The following is an 18,718-nucleotide window of genomic DNA, read 5'->3' as shown; positions in this document are numbered from 1 at the left end:
AATTGGTAGAAGAAATAAGATAGGATAATTCAAGTGAATTGCAGTTTGCTTCATCGATGTTCCTAAAAGAGTTGATTTCTGTCAGAAATAAAGATTAACATGAAGTTTGGGTAATAAGTGGTTTTAGGCATTCTTTCTGTAGTTTCCGGCTTTTGGCACAAACATTTCCTATTCGTTATTAGAAATGATCCGTATTATTGTTAAAAGTAGTTTTTAATACCCACTGTTTGCTCTTACAATGTATCTGCTGGGTAAATGCCCTTTTTGGCTCAGGATCTCATTGCAACTTACTTTAATATGTGTATTTATTACTTTGAAATACATTTGGCTAGTGAATTATGATCAGTTTTAGTTTCAGCCTTACTGAAACCAAACATAAGATGGATTTTTAAACATTCTAGAGCTAAAGGAATTTTGACTTCTATAAAGATCGTGTTGGTTTTCATAGCACATTTTAAATATAGTATGATAAATGGAACACGTCTCCTTTTTTTTTTTTTTGGTCAGACAGGTAATGTGCTGATGTCACAACAAGGTTTAAGGGAGGCACAGCTCACACAAAAGCATGAACACCCAATCATCACAGTTAGAAACACATGTCATTTGGTTAGAATGTAAAATGATGCTCCAACTGCTGTAAGTAGGAAATTGAAGATACTATCAGATTAGCTAGGGAAAAAAAATTAAAGCATTGACTTTCAAAGCATAAAGAACCCCTAATTTTAATTTGACCTCAAAAGATCAATACTGTTTATTGGAAGTATTATCAAAATAGACCCTGTAATTAAGAATGACTTGATTCTGACATTTGCTTTGCTTTCAAGAGGGGAATTTTTTTAAAGAGACATAGTATTCAGGTTTTTATATTTAAAATGCCTGAAAGTGATACACTTCCCCATTTTTGTTTTATTTAGATTATAGATTTCAGATCATATTTATTTATGCTGTACACACACAGAAAGGAGATGGGGCAGCAACACCCCCATGTAGTTCTATTTAGAATTTTAACAAAGTAAATATAAAAATATCAGTCATATGTGGCTAACTCTGTTATCAATAAATATTTTCAATTGATATCCTGAAGGAAAAATTAAGTAAAATTTAACTCCATTGATTTTGCAATTTGTTAGCCACAGTGTTTGAAAGAAGAAAAAAAAACTCAGTGGGAAAAACACTAAAATGAAACTAACTCTACATTTTTCATTTTGTGTTTCTCTTTATTTAGCACAACTAAATAGGACTTTAAAAATAAAATATTTTGCATCTTTATTCAAGTGCTCACATTTATATTTTCCTGTTTTCAACCTTAAGATATTTGAAATATTCTTTAAATACTTTTTTTCATAGAAGAAACGAACTCTTTTGAGAATCCTGTCTTAATATGCAGAAATCAAGGTAGTTTTCTAACTTCTTGCTTAAAGTGTTAGTTTTTCATTGTAGTCCTTAAAATTAAAGTAATTAATAGTACATAGATTTGATTTTTCAGGCAGCAGAGTTGATTACAAAATCTGTTACATTGTGAATTCACAGTTTTTTATCCTTTATTAACTGCCTTGAGTGCAGGCCCAGGAGTTCTGACATTTATATCTGTACTGTGACATCATAAACCCCATCAGAAGGAAGCCTAGCTACAGATTGGAGCTAGTCTACTAGGTGCTAATTAAATGCTGTGTTACAAAATTGTGAGGTTTTCCCAGTGATAAGTGTCATTATTAGGATTTTTTTTTAAATTGGAAAGCCAAGTATGGCTATCAGTTGTATCACCTTAACTTACCTTAAGATTAACAACTGTCTATAGTGGGGTTTTCGGTGGATGTGGTGGCATCAGCGTAATCTATGTTTCAGGCATCCTATAGAAGAGGATTGATGATTCTTCAGGAGAGCTGGGAAAAAAAGGTAAATTATGTCTATGAGTTCATTCTGCACACTTTCAGAGCCTCATAAAAAATGGTATAAAATTATGAAATATAAAGTGTATCCATTTTATGTTTTTGTTTAACTGTCTTAAATGTCTTTAACTTTTTTGAGGAGGTGCCTCCTTGATTGTTGGAATGTGATGAATATACTCATATAGCTTCCTGTGGCTTTTTCCCTCTCTTCACTTAGATTTGTGCATAAATGTTCCCTCCTGAGACACTTTCTGCATCAAGTTTATCCTAAATAACCTCCTTCCACGCTCCCTTGTCACTCTCTGAACATTTATCCTGCATTTTTTTCTTTTAAGAATTTAGCCCCACCCAAAATTATGTATTTGTATCTTCATCTATTTTCTGCCTCCTGATCTAGGAGAGCAGAGACTTTTCTTGTTCACAGCTATGTACCCACTGTCTAGACTGTTCCACATGGAAAGCGCCCAATAAATATTTGTTGAGTGAATAAAAGAATCAGCTAGTTCAAAAGTATGACTTGTTTCTGTCCGATTTTCAATTATAACAAGTCTTGGAATGAATATTTGATGTTTATAAGAAAAATTTCTCTACTTCTATTTGCACTATGCATAATTTTGTTCAGGTGAACAAAAGTTTATGTCTCTGTAACAGTGTCTTTTAGGAAAGTCTTAATTCCCTTTCCAGAGCTTCTTTAGAATTCTATTTGTACATTATGAGTACAGTAACTATAGTACTCTTTATAGATTGCACTTTGTCAGTATCTTTCAGGTCTTTATTTCCTGTATGAGCTGTAATCCAAGCATCAGTCCCATAATTCTCCTTGCTTAGTAAACATTTCTACTGGTTGCCTTACATTGCTTTCAACCTAACCTACCTAAAACTGAGTCCACCGCCTACACAAACCAAAAAGATGCTTCTTTATTTACCCATTTTTGGCTTTAGGGCCACAATACCTGTTCTTGAGTGACTACCTTTGTTCTGTCTGTTCCATCTGTGTGCCAACTTCAAGGGTGCCATTTATTTAATTGTGGCCCATGTGATCAGTATAATATTGGGTCATCAGGAAAGTCATGACGCATTTTTGTATTGAAAAATATAGAAAAATACATCATGACTTTCCCCACGACCCAATAATACAATGTTACAATGTTAAAGGTAGGCAGCTGTGTGAACTTTTTGTTTTTTTTTATGAATGGTGGTGACATTTAGCCTGTTTACCAATACAGTTATAGGCTTAATGCTAGTCACTTATTAGTTTTGGTAAAGCCAGTGAGAATGTAGATTGTCTGACACATTCTCTAGATCTAAGGTTTTGATTTTTTTGTTAAGGATATATCTGAATTATAACTCCAGGTTATGTCACTTGTGCTGGTTCTCAGCCTTTATTTCAGCAGTTTAATGAAAGAGTTGTCTCCTGGGCTTTTGCACTGCCCAGAGTTTGGACTCACAGACGTTTCAATGTAGTTATAGAATTCATATAGCTCACCTCCAGAATTCTAAGAGTACGGTTTTGTATTAGTGGTACAGCTCCTTTTCCACAGCAGGTATTCTTGACGCTAAGCCATTTTCATAGAGCGATTGTTTAATAAATTAAAATACTGAAAACTATACTTGAATCAAAACCCCATGACTCTTTTTGAATTGTTTCAAAATACCTAACTATGAAGCTGGAGCATTTCTCCACAGAAAGCAAACGTGGACACTATCTGCCGTCTCAATCCACAGGTCTCGTCTGTGAGAATACTGTAAATATATAATTCTTGGATATAATTTGCATAATATTTTTCTCAGTCTCTGACATATGAACTCTACATCAAGGTTACTGGATATGACGGTTTGGGTTATGGAGCTGAAATCACAGCCTGCCTCAGCACTCTGCCAGAGCCTAGGGGGCGACATTAGGATAACAACCATTTTCAAAGTGTGCACAGAACCCTGGGGAAACTGAGGACCCTTTCAGGAGGTTTGGGAGGACAGAACTATTTTCATCATAATGTGAAGAGCTGTTTTCGTTTTTCTCTGTGTTGTCATTTGCACTGACGATACAAAAACAGGAATAGGGGTAAAACTATTGGTGCCTTAGCAAGAATCGTCAGTGGCACAAAAATCTATAGTTGTCATTGCTTTCTTTACTGCCATTCACTTGCAAGGGGGAAAAATCAGTTTCAGTTAAGAATATCCTTGATGAAACAGTAACTATTACCAATTGTATTAAATCTTGACCCTTGAGTACATGTTTTAATATGCTGTGTCATGAAATTGGGACATTCTGAGAGCATTTCTGCTATGTACTGAAGACCAATGGTGTTCTTGAATAAAACAGCACTTGAGTTATTGAATGGCAAGGTGAACTAGCTGGGGTTTTTTCACAGGACATCACTTTTGTTAAAAGAATGGGTAATAACCAAATATGGCTATTCAAATGAGTATTTGGGAAACATTTTTTCAAAAGCAAATGAACTGAGCTTGTCACTTCAAGGAAAACAATTGACAGTGTTTATTGCCGATGATAAAATTCCAGCTTTTAAGCAGAAGTTTTGAATTTTGGAAAACCTACATCTGCCATTTTGATCTTGATAGTGTCCCAGTATTTACAGTTTTCTGATAAGATTGATGTTGATTTTAATTAATGTGCTTTTCTGATGTGTTAGTAATGGGGAGATCTGCTTAAATCAGTGAGCCAATATTTTCCAAATAACTACTGCATAATGTTAGCAAATCATGTGTGGGTTAAGATCCATCCAAAGTACAAGACAGATCAATGGATTTTAATGTAATGGATATGGTTTCAGATTCCATATTTCAACTAACCTTTAAGAAACAGCTTGTCGAGTTTTGTAGTATCAAGGAATATCCACCTTTTTCTTTAAAAGCTATTAAAATATGACTTTTCCAAACATATATCTGTGAGGTTTGATTTTCTTTACATAACAACTAAAATAAGATATTGCAATAGATTAAGTGCAGAAGTGCATATGAGAATCTAGATGTGATCATTTCAACCAGACATTAAAAGAATTTATAAAAATGTAAAACATTGACACACTTATCACTAATTTTTTTGTTTAGGAAAATAAATCTTCATAAAATGTTATTTGTTAGTATGTAATAGAATTATTATTTTTAAATGAATTACTAAGTATTTTTTTTAATTTCTCAGTTTTAATGTCTAGTAGGGTAACTATCGATACCACATACCCAGTGTTGTGCTGGTGCCGGCTTGCGAAAGCCAATTGTGCGCATCTTTTTCCAATTTTGTGTTCAGTGTCACCCGTTGGTAGCTTGAAATCTGCCATAGTAGGAGTATTTACATTACAGAAATCAACAAAAGTCACAGACCAGGGATCTCCCTTCCCAAGAGCTGGTTGTTAAACATTTACAGCCCCCTACTGGATATAAATCACATAAACAAAACCTCTTTGAGGTCATCGTTAATTTTTTTTTTTTTTTAAATTGGGGAATTGGGGGAGGGGAACCAGCCAAGTTGTTCTTCAATCTCAGTTGTGGAGGGCGCCAGTCGCCATCTGGCTGCCCGACGGCAACTCGTGGCCTCTAAGCTCAAGGTGCTGTGCTACAATGTTAGTTACAATCTTAGTTGTGGGTGGGCGTAGCCACCATTCCATGTGGGAATGGAACCAGCAGCCTTGTTAAGAATGCATGCTCCACTGAGCCATCCAGGCGGCAGCTCAGCTCCAGGTGCCAAGTTCAGTCTTAGTTGTGGGTGGGCATAGCCACCATCCCATGCGGGAGTCCAACCGGCAGCCTTGTTGTTAAGAATGCATGCTCTATCCACTGAGCCATCCTGGTGGCAGCTCAGCTGAAGGTGCCGAGTTCAGACTTAGTTGCGGGCGGGAATAGCCCACCATTGAACAGGCAGTCTTGTTAGGAGCACATGCTCTCACCAGCTGAGCCATCCTGCCACATGTTGGCAGCTCAGCAGCAGCTCAGCTCAGGCACAGTGTCACTGGCCCATGTGGGAATCAAACCGGCAGCCCTGTTGCATAGAGCTCACTCTCTTAAGCTAACTCTTAACCAACTGAGCCACTCGGCTGGTCCTCATCATTAATTTTTAAGAGTGTAAAGGTGCCCTGAAACTAAAAAGTTTGACAATTAGTTGTGTGGCGGAAGGAGTACCTTTTGGTAATTGGTTCACACAGAAGAAGATACCTTTTTAAAATACATACAGAATTGCCTTTTGTTCTGGGAACATTTGTGAAATAAATCCTCCCAATTCTTTTTTTTTTTTTTTAACTTCTAGTTGTGAAGTCTACTGGTTCCATTATGGGATAGCCTTTTTCTGTCCCCTAAAATCTAAAGTAAATAATACTCCAGGGCAGGAGGCATGAATTTTTTTCTTGGGTTACATGTTGGTTGTCCTGGCCCTAGTTTCTCACTTTCCTGCCCCCACTGTTATCCAGGTTCATATCAAGGCCCAGCTCAAACAATGGCTTCTACACAAAGCCTTCACTTACTGTTCAGGCCCATACTGATCTTTCTATTCTGTACTCCCATGACTTTCATGGCCTAGACTGTTTGTGTGCTATTGTTTGTTAGGTGTTAGTTTTAGCAATTCTACTTTCTACCCTTGAGCACCTAGTACAGTGCTCACCACATAGGTTCTCTTGCATGGAGGAAAGATTTTTTAGTTTTGGATTACCAAAGTTTACCTTCTAAGGAAATGATGTTGTAAATGAATCTTGTTGTAAAACCTAGTTTTTAATAATTCTCTTAAGGTGTAGTATAAGTATATTAGAAATTGTGTATTCCTAAAAGAGAGGCCCCACAGAAGGTTTCTGCAAAATTTGTGTGGTGTTGCCACTGCTCATGATAGAAACTGGTAGCTTTTTTATTTTCAAAGTCTGACTCTTGAGTAAGTCATAATGAATAATAAAATTTAGTAAAATAAGGCAAAGTTTCTAAGATTACACTGGCCTATAGGATTGAGTAGTTGACTAATTAGAAAACTTTGCAGGTTTTGAGTCCAGAGGCCTTGAGGGTATTGTATTTTGCCAGAAGGGATCAGTGATGAAAGTACTCAAGGTAGCTAAGGAGGTGGCTGTACTCTCTTCTCTCTGTGCAAGCTAAGTGATGGTTCTGGGCCTCTGGATGCTCAAGCAAGGGGAGAGGAAAAGTGTGAGAGGGCCACACAAGCTCCAAGGCCTGAGCTTTCTCTGAGTCAGAGACACTTAAGGGCATGAGAAGTCCTGGGATTTCTTTGGCCTGTGCCTGTTTTGTGCTTATGGGGGCATAAAAGTAACTGCAGTTTTCATCAGTATAGATCAAGCATCAGTTTGCATCTGGAGTACTACTAGGATATCATGTCAAACATTTCATTTACTGAAAAATAATTCACCATAAAAATAATTAGTTTCTGTCTCCAATTTCTCTTAAAAAGTTAGAGAGAGTAGTTTATACTCTGACCTAAATAAGGCTTCACTGTTAATAGCCATGAGGTCGTAGTGAGGTAGTTTAACTGCTTTAGAACTTTGCGCTTGGAATATTCTTAGCCACCGAAGCATGGGAACTGAAAGCGAGGAGCATGGGTTCTTTACTATCACATCAGAGAATGACTGTTCCAGGACAGTGACCACCTCCTAATTGGTAAGTACCCCAGCTTGCTTGTCATTTCTTAGAAACAGGCCAGTCATCATAGTGAATGGTACTTCTTTAAAAAAAAAAAAAAAAAGCAAAAAGAACAAATTGAAAGGTCCAGCCTTAATCCTCAATGATGATCATTTTTGCAGGTTTCTGTAGCTGGATCAGGCACCGGAAGAGGCTCCCCAGATGTAACTCTAGTACAGTTACCTTCAGGCCAAACCATACATGTCCAGGGAGTAATTCAGACACCACAGCCATCGGTTATTCAGTCACCACAAATACAAACTGTTCAGGTTAGCGTCGTTCCCAGATGATTTGTCTTTGACTGCTGCTGCTGCTGCTTTTTTTAAAAACTAATTCACTTATCTTCTTTTCCTTGTGTAGCTTTTATGCTTGAGTCATTTTATTAGATATTTGGAGGAATTTCTTTTTACATGTGAAGTGCATTGTGCTCTGCTAGAGACGTAGAGTTGACTTTAAGAGTTGCTGTTTTGTTGTCAGCACTTAATTTGCAGGATAAATAATTGCCAGATGAGTAATTCTACAAATTTTTCTGTGCTCAAACTTGGATTTATTTAGCAAAGCTCTCCAATGGTGCTTAAAAGTATTTTTAGGATTCTTTGGAGAGGACTGATAAACACAGTAATATAAAGATTATAGTACTAATGCTGTTTTCATGAATACTCACATTAGTAGGTAGGAAGAAATTTAAGTTTATTTTTAGTTCAGTATGTGTGATCTATAGAAAATGATGATATTTTTTTCTTCTTGGTCTTACAGTTATACATCATGTACCCCTCTGAGATTAAACCTTGGTTTTGTAGATGTGATGATTGTGGTTGTGACCCAGAGACGTTTTTTATTATTTATTACTAGGAAGGTTGGTCATAAATCCTTAATGTTTCTTGAAACTAAAACATTTTTTTTGCATCAATAGATGAAAATTAAGCATGCATTTTTAAAAGCATACTTATTTACTGAATTTATTTCTCTTTTTTATTTATTATCCTCTAAATGTTGAAATTATTTGAACCCAATTGATGACAAAAATACCTTTGAGGAAAACATAGATGCACATACTTAATTAGTCTTATCTTTTTCCTGCATATTTGATTGAGTACAGTTTATTGCAGAATAAGGGTGAGGGTTGCAACTTATTTGAAGTAGTAAATCCACATACATTAAAAGCTTGGTTGCCTTTGCAGCACCAGGTGTCTTTTCCTGTCTTGTTCAAAAGTGTAAGAATAATTCTCAGTATTGTCTTTTTTTCCCCTCTGTGATGACTCTTGATTCCAACATGTTTTGACTCTTTCTGACCCTAATTATAAAACAAGGAAGTCTTCGCATTCTCTTTTTTATGTTATGACTTTTATTTGGGGTGCAGATATTTCTTAGTTTTAACCTGGCTGGTACTGGAAGAAAGTATTGTCTTATATTCAGTAGGTTTTATTGGATTTTGTGAAATGGATAATTTAATTATCTTTATAAAGATAGGTGCCAATGGATCTTGTCTTGAAATTCGTACCCGTTGAATGATGGGCAAGTCACTTAATCTCTCTGCATGAATTTCAGTTTTTGCCTTTCTGAAATGGATAAATTAATAGCCTACCTCACATAAGGAGGTTGTTATGATTATATGAGAGATGTGTGAAAGCCCAGGGTAAAGTGATAAATATTTGGTGACGATATATGATTGACTGATTGCAACAACACGTTTTCTAGTAAGTTCTGTTCATTGGCTAGTGTGCTTATGTGTGGGGTGCCCATGACCAGAGATGCGCGGTCACGTGTGCAGGTGAACGTGCATGCACGCCCAGGTGCCTTGGGACGTATATCTTCCTGTTTGCATTGTTGATAGTTTAATAGCCTCTTTTGATTTTGTCCAAATCAAATTCCCATGTAATTGTAATATTAAGTAAAGTGAGTTTGTAAACTCAGAACTATCCTAGGCCTTGAATGATAAATGGCTGAATATAATGAGAGCAGTCATGTTGTAGAGATTTATTATTTTAATTTTCTGACTTTGCTTAATAATCACGTTATTGTATTATTACTTGACTTGAAAAAAAATGAAATCATGCTTAAAACTCTGACCCTTCTTTTAAGGAGAAATTCTTTATTTTGACCTTCAAGACCTGCCATTACTAAGCCCTAACCTGCTGGTTGTAATATAAATCCTAACTTCAACCAGACTTGTTTACTCACTTGTTTACCTGCTTAAATATTCTTTCTTCTTTGGATCTATCTAATGTCTAATTTGAAGACCCAGCTCAAGTCAGCTGTGATGTTGTAAAGAGGGCAGTGAAATGGAGATGCTTTTTTCTGCTTCTGTCACCCGCTCACTCACTCCCTGCTGGATTTTTGAGGGTATTTTCAGCGTTGGAATCTTAGATTTTCTGTATCTTATGTATAGGCCTTTCCTGTGAAGCCTCACTTGACACTCCAACCACTCTTTTATTTGCATTTCTGTAGTATTATCTGCACCATTCCTTCCCATATTCACTTGTTCTACAACTGAATTAATTGTCTGTGTCTGTGTCTGTGTCTGTGTCTGTGTCTGTGCTTCCTTTGCTGAGCCAGGTGTGAACACCGCCAAGTGCGGGTTCAGTGGGTTCTGCTGCCGGGCACTTCCCCAGCGCCTGGCTTAGTGCTGCACATAGAGACCCTAACTGCCCTTTTTTGAATGAAGTACATCATGTATTTTATGATGCATTTCAGAAACTCTTATATTATAGGTAGCAACAATTGCAGAGACAGATGAGTCTGCAGAATCAGAAGGTGTAATTGATTCTCATAAACGTAGAGAAATCCTTTCACGAAGACCCTCTTATCGGTAAGTTAATTAAGTTTCTACTGTAATGATACTTCTTTTAAAAAGGGGAGTAATACATCACGCCAATTCTTCCATTATAGCTTTTCTGTTTTAAATCTCGTTCATGTATCTTAATTATGTGTATTGTTAAATTATATTTTAGAAAAATACTGAATGAACTTTCCTCTGATGTGCATGGTGTTGTTCCCAAGATTGAAGAAGAAAAATCAGAGGAAGAAGGAACGCCACCTAACATCGCTACCATGGCAGTACCGACTAGCATATATCAGACTAGCACGGGGCAATACAGTATGTATGCAGCAATTCGATATGATACAGTGCTAGCTTTAAGTCTTCTCTCGTTACATGGAAGCAACCGGGTTTTGGCATTAAATCGTTCCATTTTAAAATGCATCATAATACATAAACTGTGTATCATAGAATGAAAAGTACATGTTAAAGGAGTGAGAGATTTGTACTGACAGCTGTCATATACTTTTGAAAAGTAAAAAATTTTTTACTGAGTAGAAGAAAATTTTGGGTGAAAAATAAAGGGAGAATTTTTTTTTTATTATATAAGAATGTCTAGTAAAAATTTAAAACTTACTGTTTTTTGTTGTCTTTATGATGCATGCAAACATAATAAGGCATAAATGTCTGTATTTCATTCTTGTTGGCTTTTGTTACCAACAATTACATTTTATACTTATTTAAAAGAGGTACATATGTTTTCTAAATTATGTTTTAAATGTAATTTTGTTTTCATTACTCTCTATTGTGTTCATTTGTGCCGTTTTTCCTAGATCACAATGGAAAAATGATTTATTTTTAAAAATTACAATAATTGGACAGATCATTTTATTTGAAATTTTAAGCACCAAAAGCTCTAAATAAACAGATACATTCACATTTAGTCTTGTGCATTTTAATGGACTGTTAATTCTGTGCTTTTTGCTCCCAATTAAAGCACTAGATTTTTTTCCCCCCAAATCAAGACCATTTGGTACATAAAATACTTTAGTGAAAAACAAGAGCTGGGAAGGGAAAGAAGGGGAGAGAAGACAGAAAAAAAGTAAAAGAAACAAAGCTGTTTAGGTACTGGAATATGTGTGACATTAAATACTGTGTTGGTCCAAAAATAGTGTTAAGATTTTAGATATGTTTTCTGTTTCTCTTTAAAAAGTAGTAATACTTAGGAAAAGTCTCAAGTCTTAATCTAATACCTGGCTGTTAAAGCAAGCTATAATCTTTAATCTATGGGAAGACCTTCTAGAGTCATTAGTTTTTTAGGTTTTTTCTTAAAAATGGTGGTAGATTTACAGTATTAAACTTTCTCTTTTGGTAATTCCAGTTCTTTGGGTAGCTGCTACCATGATACCTGGCAGCACTGGGGTACAATTTGTCCACAGCCTCTACAGGGCACTGAGTGGACATGTCTAAAGTCAGTGTTAGGAAAGGAAAACTCCTCACTGTCTGTAAGAGTTGGACCTTGAGGTTTTCACTATGTTTGTCTCCTTTGTTACTTCTCTGACTCATATGCCTTTGTGTCTGGCTCACTGTGACTTTGTGGTGGGAGTTTTAGAAATGAAAATCAGAGATTGCCAGGGTGCAGCACACAGGTCCCAGGACCTCTGAGCTCCTCATGTTCTCCGTCCCCGAGTGGCTGCACAGGGCTTGTGTAGAGCTGCTGGGACCTCCTGACTGCTCAGCTCTAGCCTTGAGCAATGGACTTGTTCACATGTTATCATTTTCTGTTTGTGTCGGGACAGGGAAAAGGTTGGAAATTACTGCTGAAATAATGCTCAGATATCTTAAAGTTTGGGGGACTCTCTAAGATGCTGTTGTCTTGAACGTTTCTCTGGCATATCCTAATGCTGCTTAGGAATTGATCAAAGCAATGATTTCTTTTCAAGGTGGTGTAGATGGGGATGCTGGGCATTACTTTGCTTAGATTATTAGCTGAAAATTTGAAATCATGGAAACATTGGGTTGAGAATGTTAATTGAAGCTGATGTGGGGAAGGCACCGTGGGCCTGCCATTCACCAACTGGTTCAGAACGAGAAGCTTTATTTTCGCATCTCAGGTTTGTCGTCTTTGAGGTGGGAATAATACTAAATTGCCAAACTCTGGGGTTAGAGTGAGGACCCAAGGAGATAACAGGTAAAAGTGGGGGAAAGAGACATGGTACTTTGACATGAAACAGAGCAATGTTAGTCAGCCATGGCGGTGTCATGGTAGCCAGCACCGAAGCCTTTATTTATTGTGCTTTTAGTGCAGCTTGGAGCAGGGGGCTCGGCATGAAACATCGTTGTGGGTGTGGGGAGAGGAGTCGTCGGGAGCTGTGGTTAAGAACTAGAAAACCCCATGTGTAGAAGTTGGGCATTTGTCTCTTTGCCCCATTAGAGGTCATGGACTGTCTATTATTTAGGTTTCTTGATTTGGACCCATACAGTATTGATCCTGGCAATTATTTAATGAAAAGGTGTGGTAGTTCTGTGTGTGCTGTCTGCAGGTAAAAATTGGCATTTATTGGTTCACAAAAAGTGATATATTGCATTTGTTAAAAATGCGTTCATTGGACAAAATTTAGTGGTACTTATTTGTGTAGGTAATTCTTTCATATGAAGAGTGACTACTAGATTTCAACTTTTTATAAGATACATATAATTGGAGGTTAAATGTATATTTACACATACAAAGGTCCATTTCCATTAGTCATATTTCTTACTAGGAATAACTTAACAGATAGTGATTCTTTAATGTTGTCCCTAAATATCTAGATATAGAAACAATCTGGTGTCCTTCGAATTTTAGAATAGATGAGTTTATTTTACTAGAATTTCTAGAGATTTTTCTATGTATTTTATGCACCTATTTTTGAGATAATTTTATAACCTTTTATTGTAAAAATTTTTTTAGGTTTAATTCTTTCTTTAGTTTTTATCCATGGATAACTTTCTCCCAAACTTTGTTTTTTTTCCCAAAGGTTATTTTATATAATTTATTTTTAATTTGGTATAATGTATTACAGTTAAAAAAAAAAGAAATAAAGAACTTTGTCAAAGTTGAAGAAATAAAATAAAAATAAGTATACTCAGGTTTCCCCATATACAAGCTGTTACATTTTTAATAGTAGAAAGTTAGATATTTGACAGTTGACATTATTTCAACCTGTCTTTTAATCACAAAAACTGAGACGTGAAAGTTAGAATAGGCTACTCCCTGGGGGTAGGAAAAAGAACTTAAAATGGGCAGGGATTCACGATTGCAACACTAAGAAAATGAACTACACTTGCAAAATCTTTACTGGAAGTACAGATCTTAGCGATAGGTCTGCTACATGCCATTAAATCATTCTGGTCAAAGAAAATCAGCTCTCAGGAGAATATTTCTTAACCATGGTGGTTTAGAATTAGCAAGGAATGTTAGCTTGCTTCTTAAGACACACATTAAATGAGAGCGAATTCATAAATGGATAGTAAAAACCACTAAAAATGTTTGAAGTTTAATTCATTGAATTTTCTTTAAAGAAAATTCTTTAAAGTTTTTTTCACCCTCCTTTTACTATACCCAACTCAACCTCTTCACTTACCTATTAAGGACTATCACCCCAGACTTCAAATTATTTTTTTTCTAAATGTCCCCTGTCTCTTTGCTCCTACTTTATTTTACTAGAAACCTTCTTAGAATGAGTCTCTATTAACTCATGTTTACTGGAACTCTTATTCAATAAAGGTAGGTTGGTCAATCCAAAATCCACCATTATGAAAAAGATGTAAATGAACTGTGTGGACTGATAAAGAATTCAAAATTCTCAGGAGACTTATGAATAAACATAGATTTCAATTCTTCATAAAAGGAATTTTCCCATGATAGATAGGCTTACGCATGCTAAAGTAAATGCAGTTGCATTTATTACTCTTAGTAATGACTTTGCGTACACTCTCCCGAGGTAACTCTACTTGATGTAAATCTGGCTTTTTAACCTTAGGGTTGCTGTTTTTGTTCTGGCTTGAGGCTGTTTTAGTGTTTCTTCTGCATTTAAGGCAAGGGTACTCACAGTTTCTGTTTTGTGCTCACTTTTTGAATTTAAATCTGAGAATTCACTGAAATAAAGTCTGTTCTTTTTAAAGTTAATTCAGTGAAAATTTAATTATAAATTTTTTTATTGCAATTTGGAGTAAAGATGGCTTTAAATTATAATTAAACACTTATATGTTTATATATTTGAGCTCATATGTACAGGTTTAGGATTAAAAAGATGTTAGCATCAAGTAAACAGAGGTCAGGTGAAATCTGAAGTAAATTCTACACTTTCCTCATTTGGTCATGAACTCTTTTCCCAGTTTTCTACCCTTATTTATCTTTCTTTTGTTTCTCCTTCTTTATTGATCTAAAGACTTTAAAATATTTTTCAATTAACTTTTTTTTTTACCAAAATTCTTGAATTTTCATCCTGTAAGTAATATTTTCCTTCAGTGGTATTAATTAGGAGAGATGTGCTCAATGGCAATGCGTAATGGAAATAGCAGATTTTTTAAACACAGTTTTGTATATGAGGACTTTTTAAAGAATTTATTGCCTGGACTAGTTGATACAATATGGCATCCTGGTAACAGTGGTAGATAAATTGGAGATGGAGAAAGCATACTTGGGTTAATACTGATTTGAAACTAAATGCCATGACTATATAAGAATATATATATATGTTATACACACATACACACATTTGTGTAACCACTAAAACTAACTTACTAGAAAAATACTTAGTAAATTAATGAATTGCACTCTATCTAGACAAATGCTTTCTTAATGTAAGGTCAACGTGTCCAACAATGAACCCGTATGGATAGAGTGACCTACTTAATTTTGTGTGATATAGCTCACCTGAGACTTTGGGGAGGGGAGAAGACATTAGGGACCTCTCAGAGCAACTAGGACAACAGAGCCTAACCTCTATCTACCACTACTATGAGCAGATAATATACTAGCAGCCTTGAATCAATTAAAAATGAACATTGGAGTAGAATTTGGTTTGTTATATAATCTAGCTGTTCAATTTTAATTCAATTTAGATAGTTTATGAAACTAATGTTATTAAGGATTACTTAAAAGAGGAAAATAGTATGCATAGAAATAGAAAACCAATTTTGCTTCTGCTTGAGTCCTGATTAATATTCATAGACCAGTGTGGACGCTTCATTGTTAACAGTGTGGGCATAGGTCTAAGCATTCATGCCTCAGTTGCATGTGTCAGCCCAAGAAAGCATTAAGAATGCCTAGGTCTCCAAAGTAAAATTAGTGGGAAATGCGAAGGCATTTTATTTTCATTAGTTACTAATGGCCTTGGTATGGGCCAAACATTTCATTTAAAAAGGATTAGCCAGATGTGATGTCTGGAATTTGCTATGAAATACTACAGACCCCCCTCCCCCAAAAAAAAGAGGTTTTGGATGAGTGGGCAGGCAGGGAATAGATGAATTTGACACAAAATTCTTTATACTTTTATGTCTGCTAGAAAATACTTATAAGTTAAAAAAAAGCGCTAAAACAAAAGATAGAACTAAACTCATTCAGTTGGTTTCATCTTAGTTTTTCCTACTATTTATCTTGATGTGTGTTTACTGAAAACGCATATTATTACCATCCTTGAATATTTTGTAACCTGAAAGGTTTTCTTAAATCTCTTGAATGCACATATGCACAAACAAAGCCTAGTTCCAGTATCTTTAAGCATTGGGAAATCTCCTTTATTGTCAAATGAGAGGTAACATTTGGAATGGGAAGGTCCTCTGTCATTTGATAATGCCAAAATCAAGATCACCTTTGTTATAAAAAATAAAAGCTAAGCTAAAGTACGAGACTTATCAGTAGAAACATTTTCCCCCTAGAGCCAGCTTGTGTATGTATTTAGCTTTTGTTTTTCACATCTAATTATATAATGACTTAACCAGAAAAATAAAATGATGAGAGGAACAGATTCTTGCTGTATATCAGCTTTTCAGTGTGAAAGCAAATAAGTTTTGGTTGCAACTATGGAGAAACACTATTGAAGGGGGGACTGGTGAAAAAAAAAAGGTATGAAATGAAAAAAGAAAGCAAGGATCTTTATTATCTGTTTCATGGTTCTTGTCCTTGGAAGCAACTACTCTCACATCAGATTTTTTTACTAGCTTGATAATTATATTGGCATTGAAAATTAAGTTCTGTTACCAGAACTTGAAACTATGCTTCATTTAAATCTTCTAGATTCACAAGTGGCTTAAGTTGTTTATAATACAATCTGTTTTAAGGAAATGATAGCCATTCATTCATCATATTTATTGAGTGCCTGCTAGTGTGAAAAATGTCATGAAGGAGCCATTCTGAGGAACTGCCCTGTTAGTCCTGTTCCTTGAACTGGGCCAAACCACAATTGTTTTACAAACAATTGTTTGCAAAGTCAGCAGGAAAGTGAACATTCTGATCACACAGACTCATGATTGTGGACCTTCTATTTAAAGATAGAATCAGAATCAGTAAGCAATCATGTATAACCAAGTAGTAGCTGAGTTTTAATTCCAATAGGAATTTTTTCTTTTCATATAATTATTCCTTTCTTTTTTCTCATAAAAACCCTTTGCTTTCACCCTGTAATCTGGACACTGTTTGAGTTTCTGTTTAAATCTGTGCTCCCCAAATTACAGTTCTTTGATCCCAAATCAACACTTGTTCTCTCATTTCACCTTATCTTTAGATTAACATGAGACTGTGTTTCTTAAACATTGTGGTTACACTGCCTATACTTGTTCTTTCTAAAGCATTATTTCTATAACATCAAACTAAGTATCAACTGAAAATACACATTCAAATATATGAAAACATCTAAAATTTATTCATGTCTAGCCATGAAGATTTAAGGAAGTATTATATCTTCTTTTTCATACTTCTCTTTTAAGAAGGTAGATTATAGTTAGATCTCTCCCAAACCCTTTTATTATAAGGAGTGAGTCCTGAGACCCTTGAAATCTTTGGAGAGTCATGGTGAAATCTTGTTTTTAAAATGTGTACAGACTATAATGCTGTAGATGAGCCAGATAAAAGTGTTATTACATAAGAGTTTCTCAACTTCAGCACTATTGACATTTTGTAACTGATTCTTTTCTGTCAATCTTGTTCTATAATATTGGCTTACCAGTGAACTAAAATGCAGAGAATGTATCTATGTTTAACTCTTTTAAAAAATGTTAACCCATCTTTCTGTGTTAGGACCTAGAACCTAGGTCAAAAAGTTGAAGATTTGTTGTTGTTACTCTTTGCAATAGTTCTCACAGTTTTGTAGGATGAGGTCATCACCTAAGTGGTCCTTTGTGTAGATGCTGTTGAAAGGTTAGGGAATGCCTTGGAAATGTTCAGAGTATATTTTAGATACTAATATAAACATTCCTTTCAGGTATTTACATTGATTTACTGTTGTTGTGTTATTCTGATGATGTGTTATTTTTATCTTCGTTGTAAAATCTAGTTAGCTGGTTCTATATGTGATTTAAAGAAAAGATAGCCCTTGGTTCCACTTAACCTCTAGTGTTTAAACTGTAACATGGGGTCATAACCTTTATGTTAAAGTATACAGAACTCTCAGATATTTAGACTTATTTGTCTATTACACTGAAATTTGAAAACAAAACACTTGGTCAATTATTCTTTTGAAACTTTTAGTTAATGTGTTAATTTTTAAACTTGACTGGCAAGTCTCAGTATTTAGAGGAAATCCTCCTACTTGTTGACATTAGCGGAGTTATTTAAGACACTTGGTAGAGGTCAGTATTATAGCACACATTGTTTCCATACAGTTACCTTTTAAGATCCTTTCCAGATTAACATTTTTTATTTCAGGATCCTCTTGACACTGTCAAAATGAATGGTAAAGGCTACAGTTTTGTAGACTTGAGCTTTAAAAACCAAAATATAAAATATATATTCCATTAAAAGCTACTTTCTTTTCATGATCAATTGGAAAAGTAATTAGCTGAGTGAAGATACAAATTTACTATAATTATGATGCTCAATGGAATTTCACTGACCATTTCTTCAAAATTAGAAGATGGCTGTTTATATCTAAAAATATCTGAAAGAATGGAGAAAATTAAGAAGCTGGACTTTCTCCCTGTCTGCACTCTTCCTCTTAATCTTCCTCTTAAATAATTTAGTTGGAAGGATGCCAGGGAGAAGGAAAACTCCATGGGCTCTGTATATTTCAAACAGTTCCGAATATAAGATATTTTGAAGTGTTTATGAGTTTTTCCAGACTGAAGGAGGATCTCCTTATCAATTCAACATAGAGAAATAAGGATAACCTAAGAATGAGGGGGCGGGGGGAAGGAATGAGAAGCATTGGTAATAAATAGACCCAGATTATGTTCTTCTAATGTGGGCTTG

The 18,718-nt window shown here is 35.3% G+C and overlaps 1 protein-coding gene across 27 annotated transcripts in view; it reads left to right on the top strand.

Annotated features, from left to right (window-relative positions):
- The window catches only part of CREM (cAMP responsive element modulator), a 67,633-nt gene that overhangs the window by 27,608 nt on the left and 21,307 nt on the right, over positions 1 to 18,718 (top strand). For 13 of the 27 annotated variants that reach the window (XM_019652625.1, XM_019652622.1, XM_019652633.1 and 10 more), the window contains 4 exons: positions 1,846 to 1,896; positions 7,634 to 7,780; positions 10,223 to 10,320; positions 10,463 to 10,608. In XM_019652625.1, coding sequence (XP_019508170.1) covers positions 1,846 to 1,896; positions 7,634 to 7,780; positions 10,223 to 10,320; positions 10,463 to 10,608 — 442 coding nt within the window. The remainder of the gene's footprint in view (positions 1 to 1,845; positions 1,897 to 7,633; positions 7,781 to 10,222; positions 10,321 to 10,462; positions 10,609 to 18,718) is intronic. The other 14 variants (XM_019652636.1, XM_019652641.1, XM_019652643.1 and 11 more) reach the window with 3 other exon arrangements.

The sequence above is a fragment of the Hipposideros armiger genome, unplaced genomic scaffold, assembly GCF_001890085.2.
Source record: "Hipposideros armiger isolate ML-2016 unplaced genomic scaffold, ASM189008v1 scaffold_183, whole genome shotgun sequence".
NCBI lineage: Eukaryota > Metazoa > Chordata > Mammalia > Chiroptera > Hipposideridae > Hipposideros > Hipposideros armiger.
The sequence above is the reverse complement of the archived record's forward strand: the minus strand, read 5'-3'. Positions and strand labels throughout refer to the sequence as shown.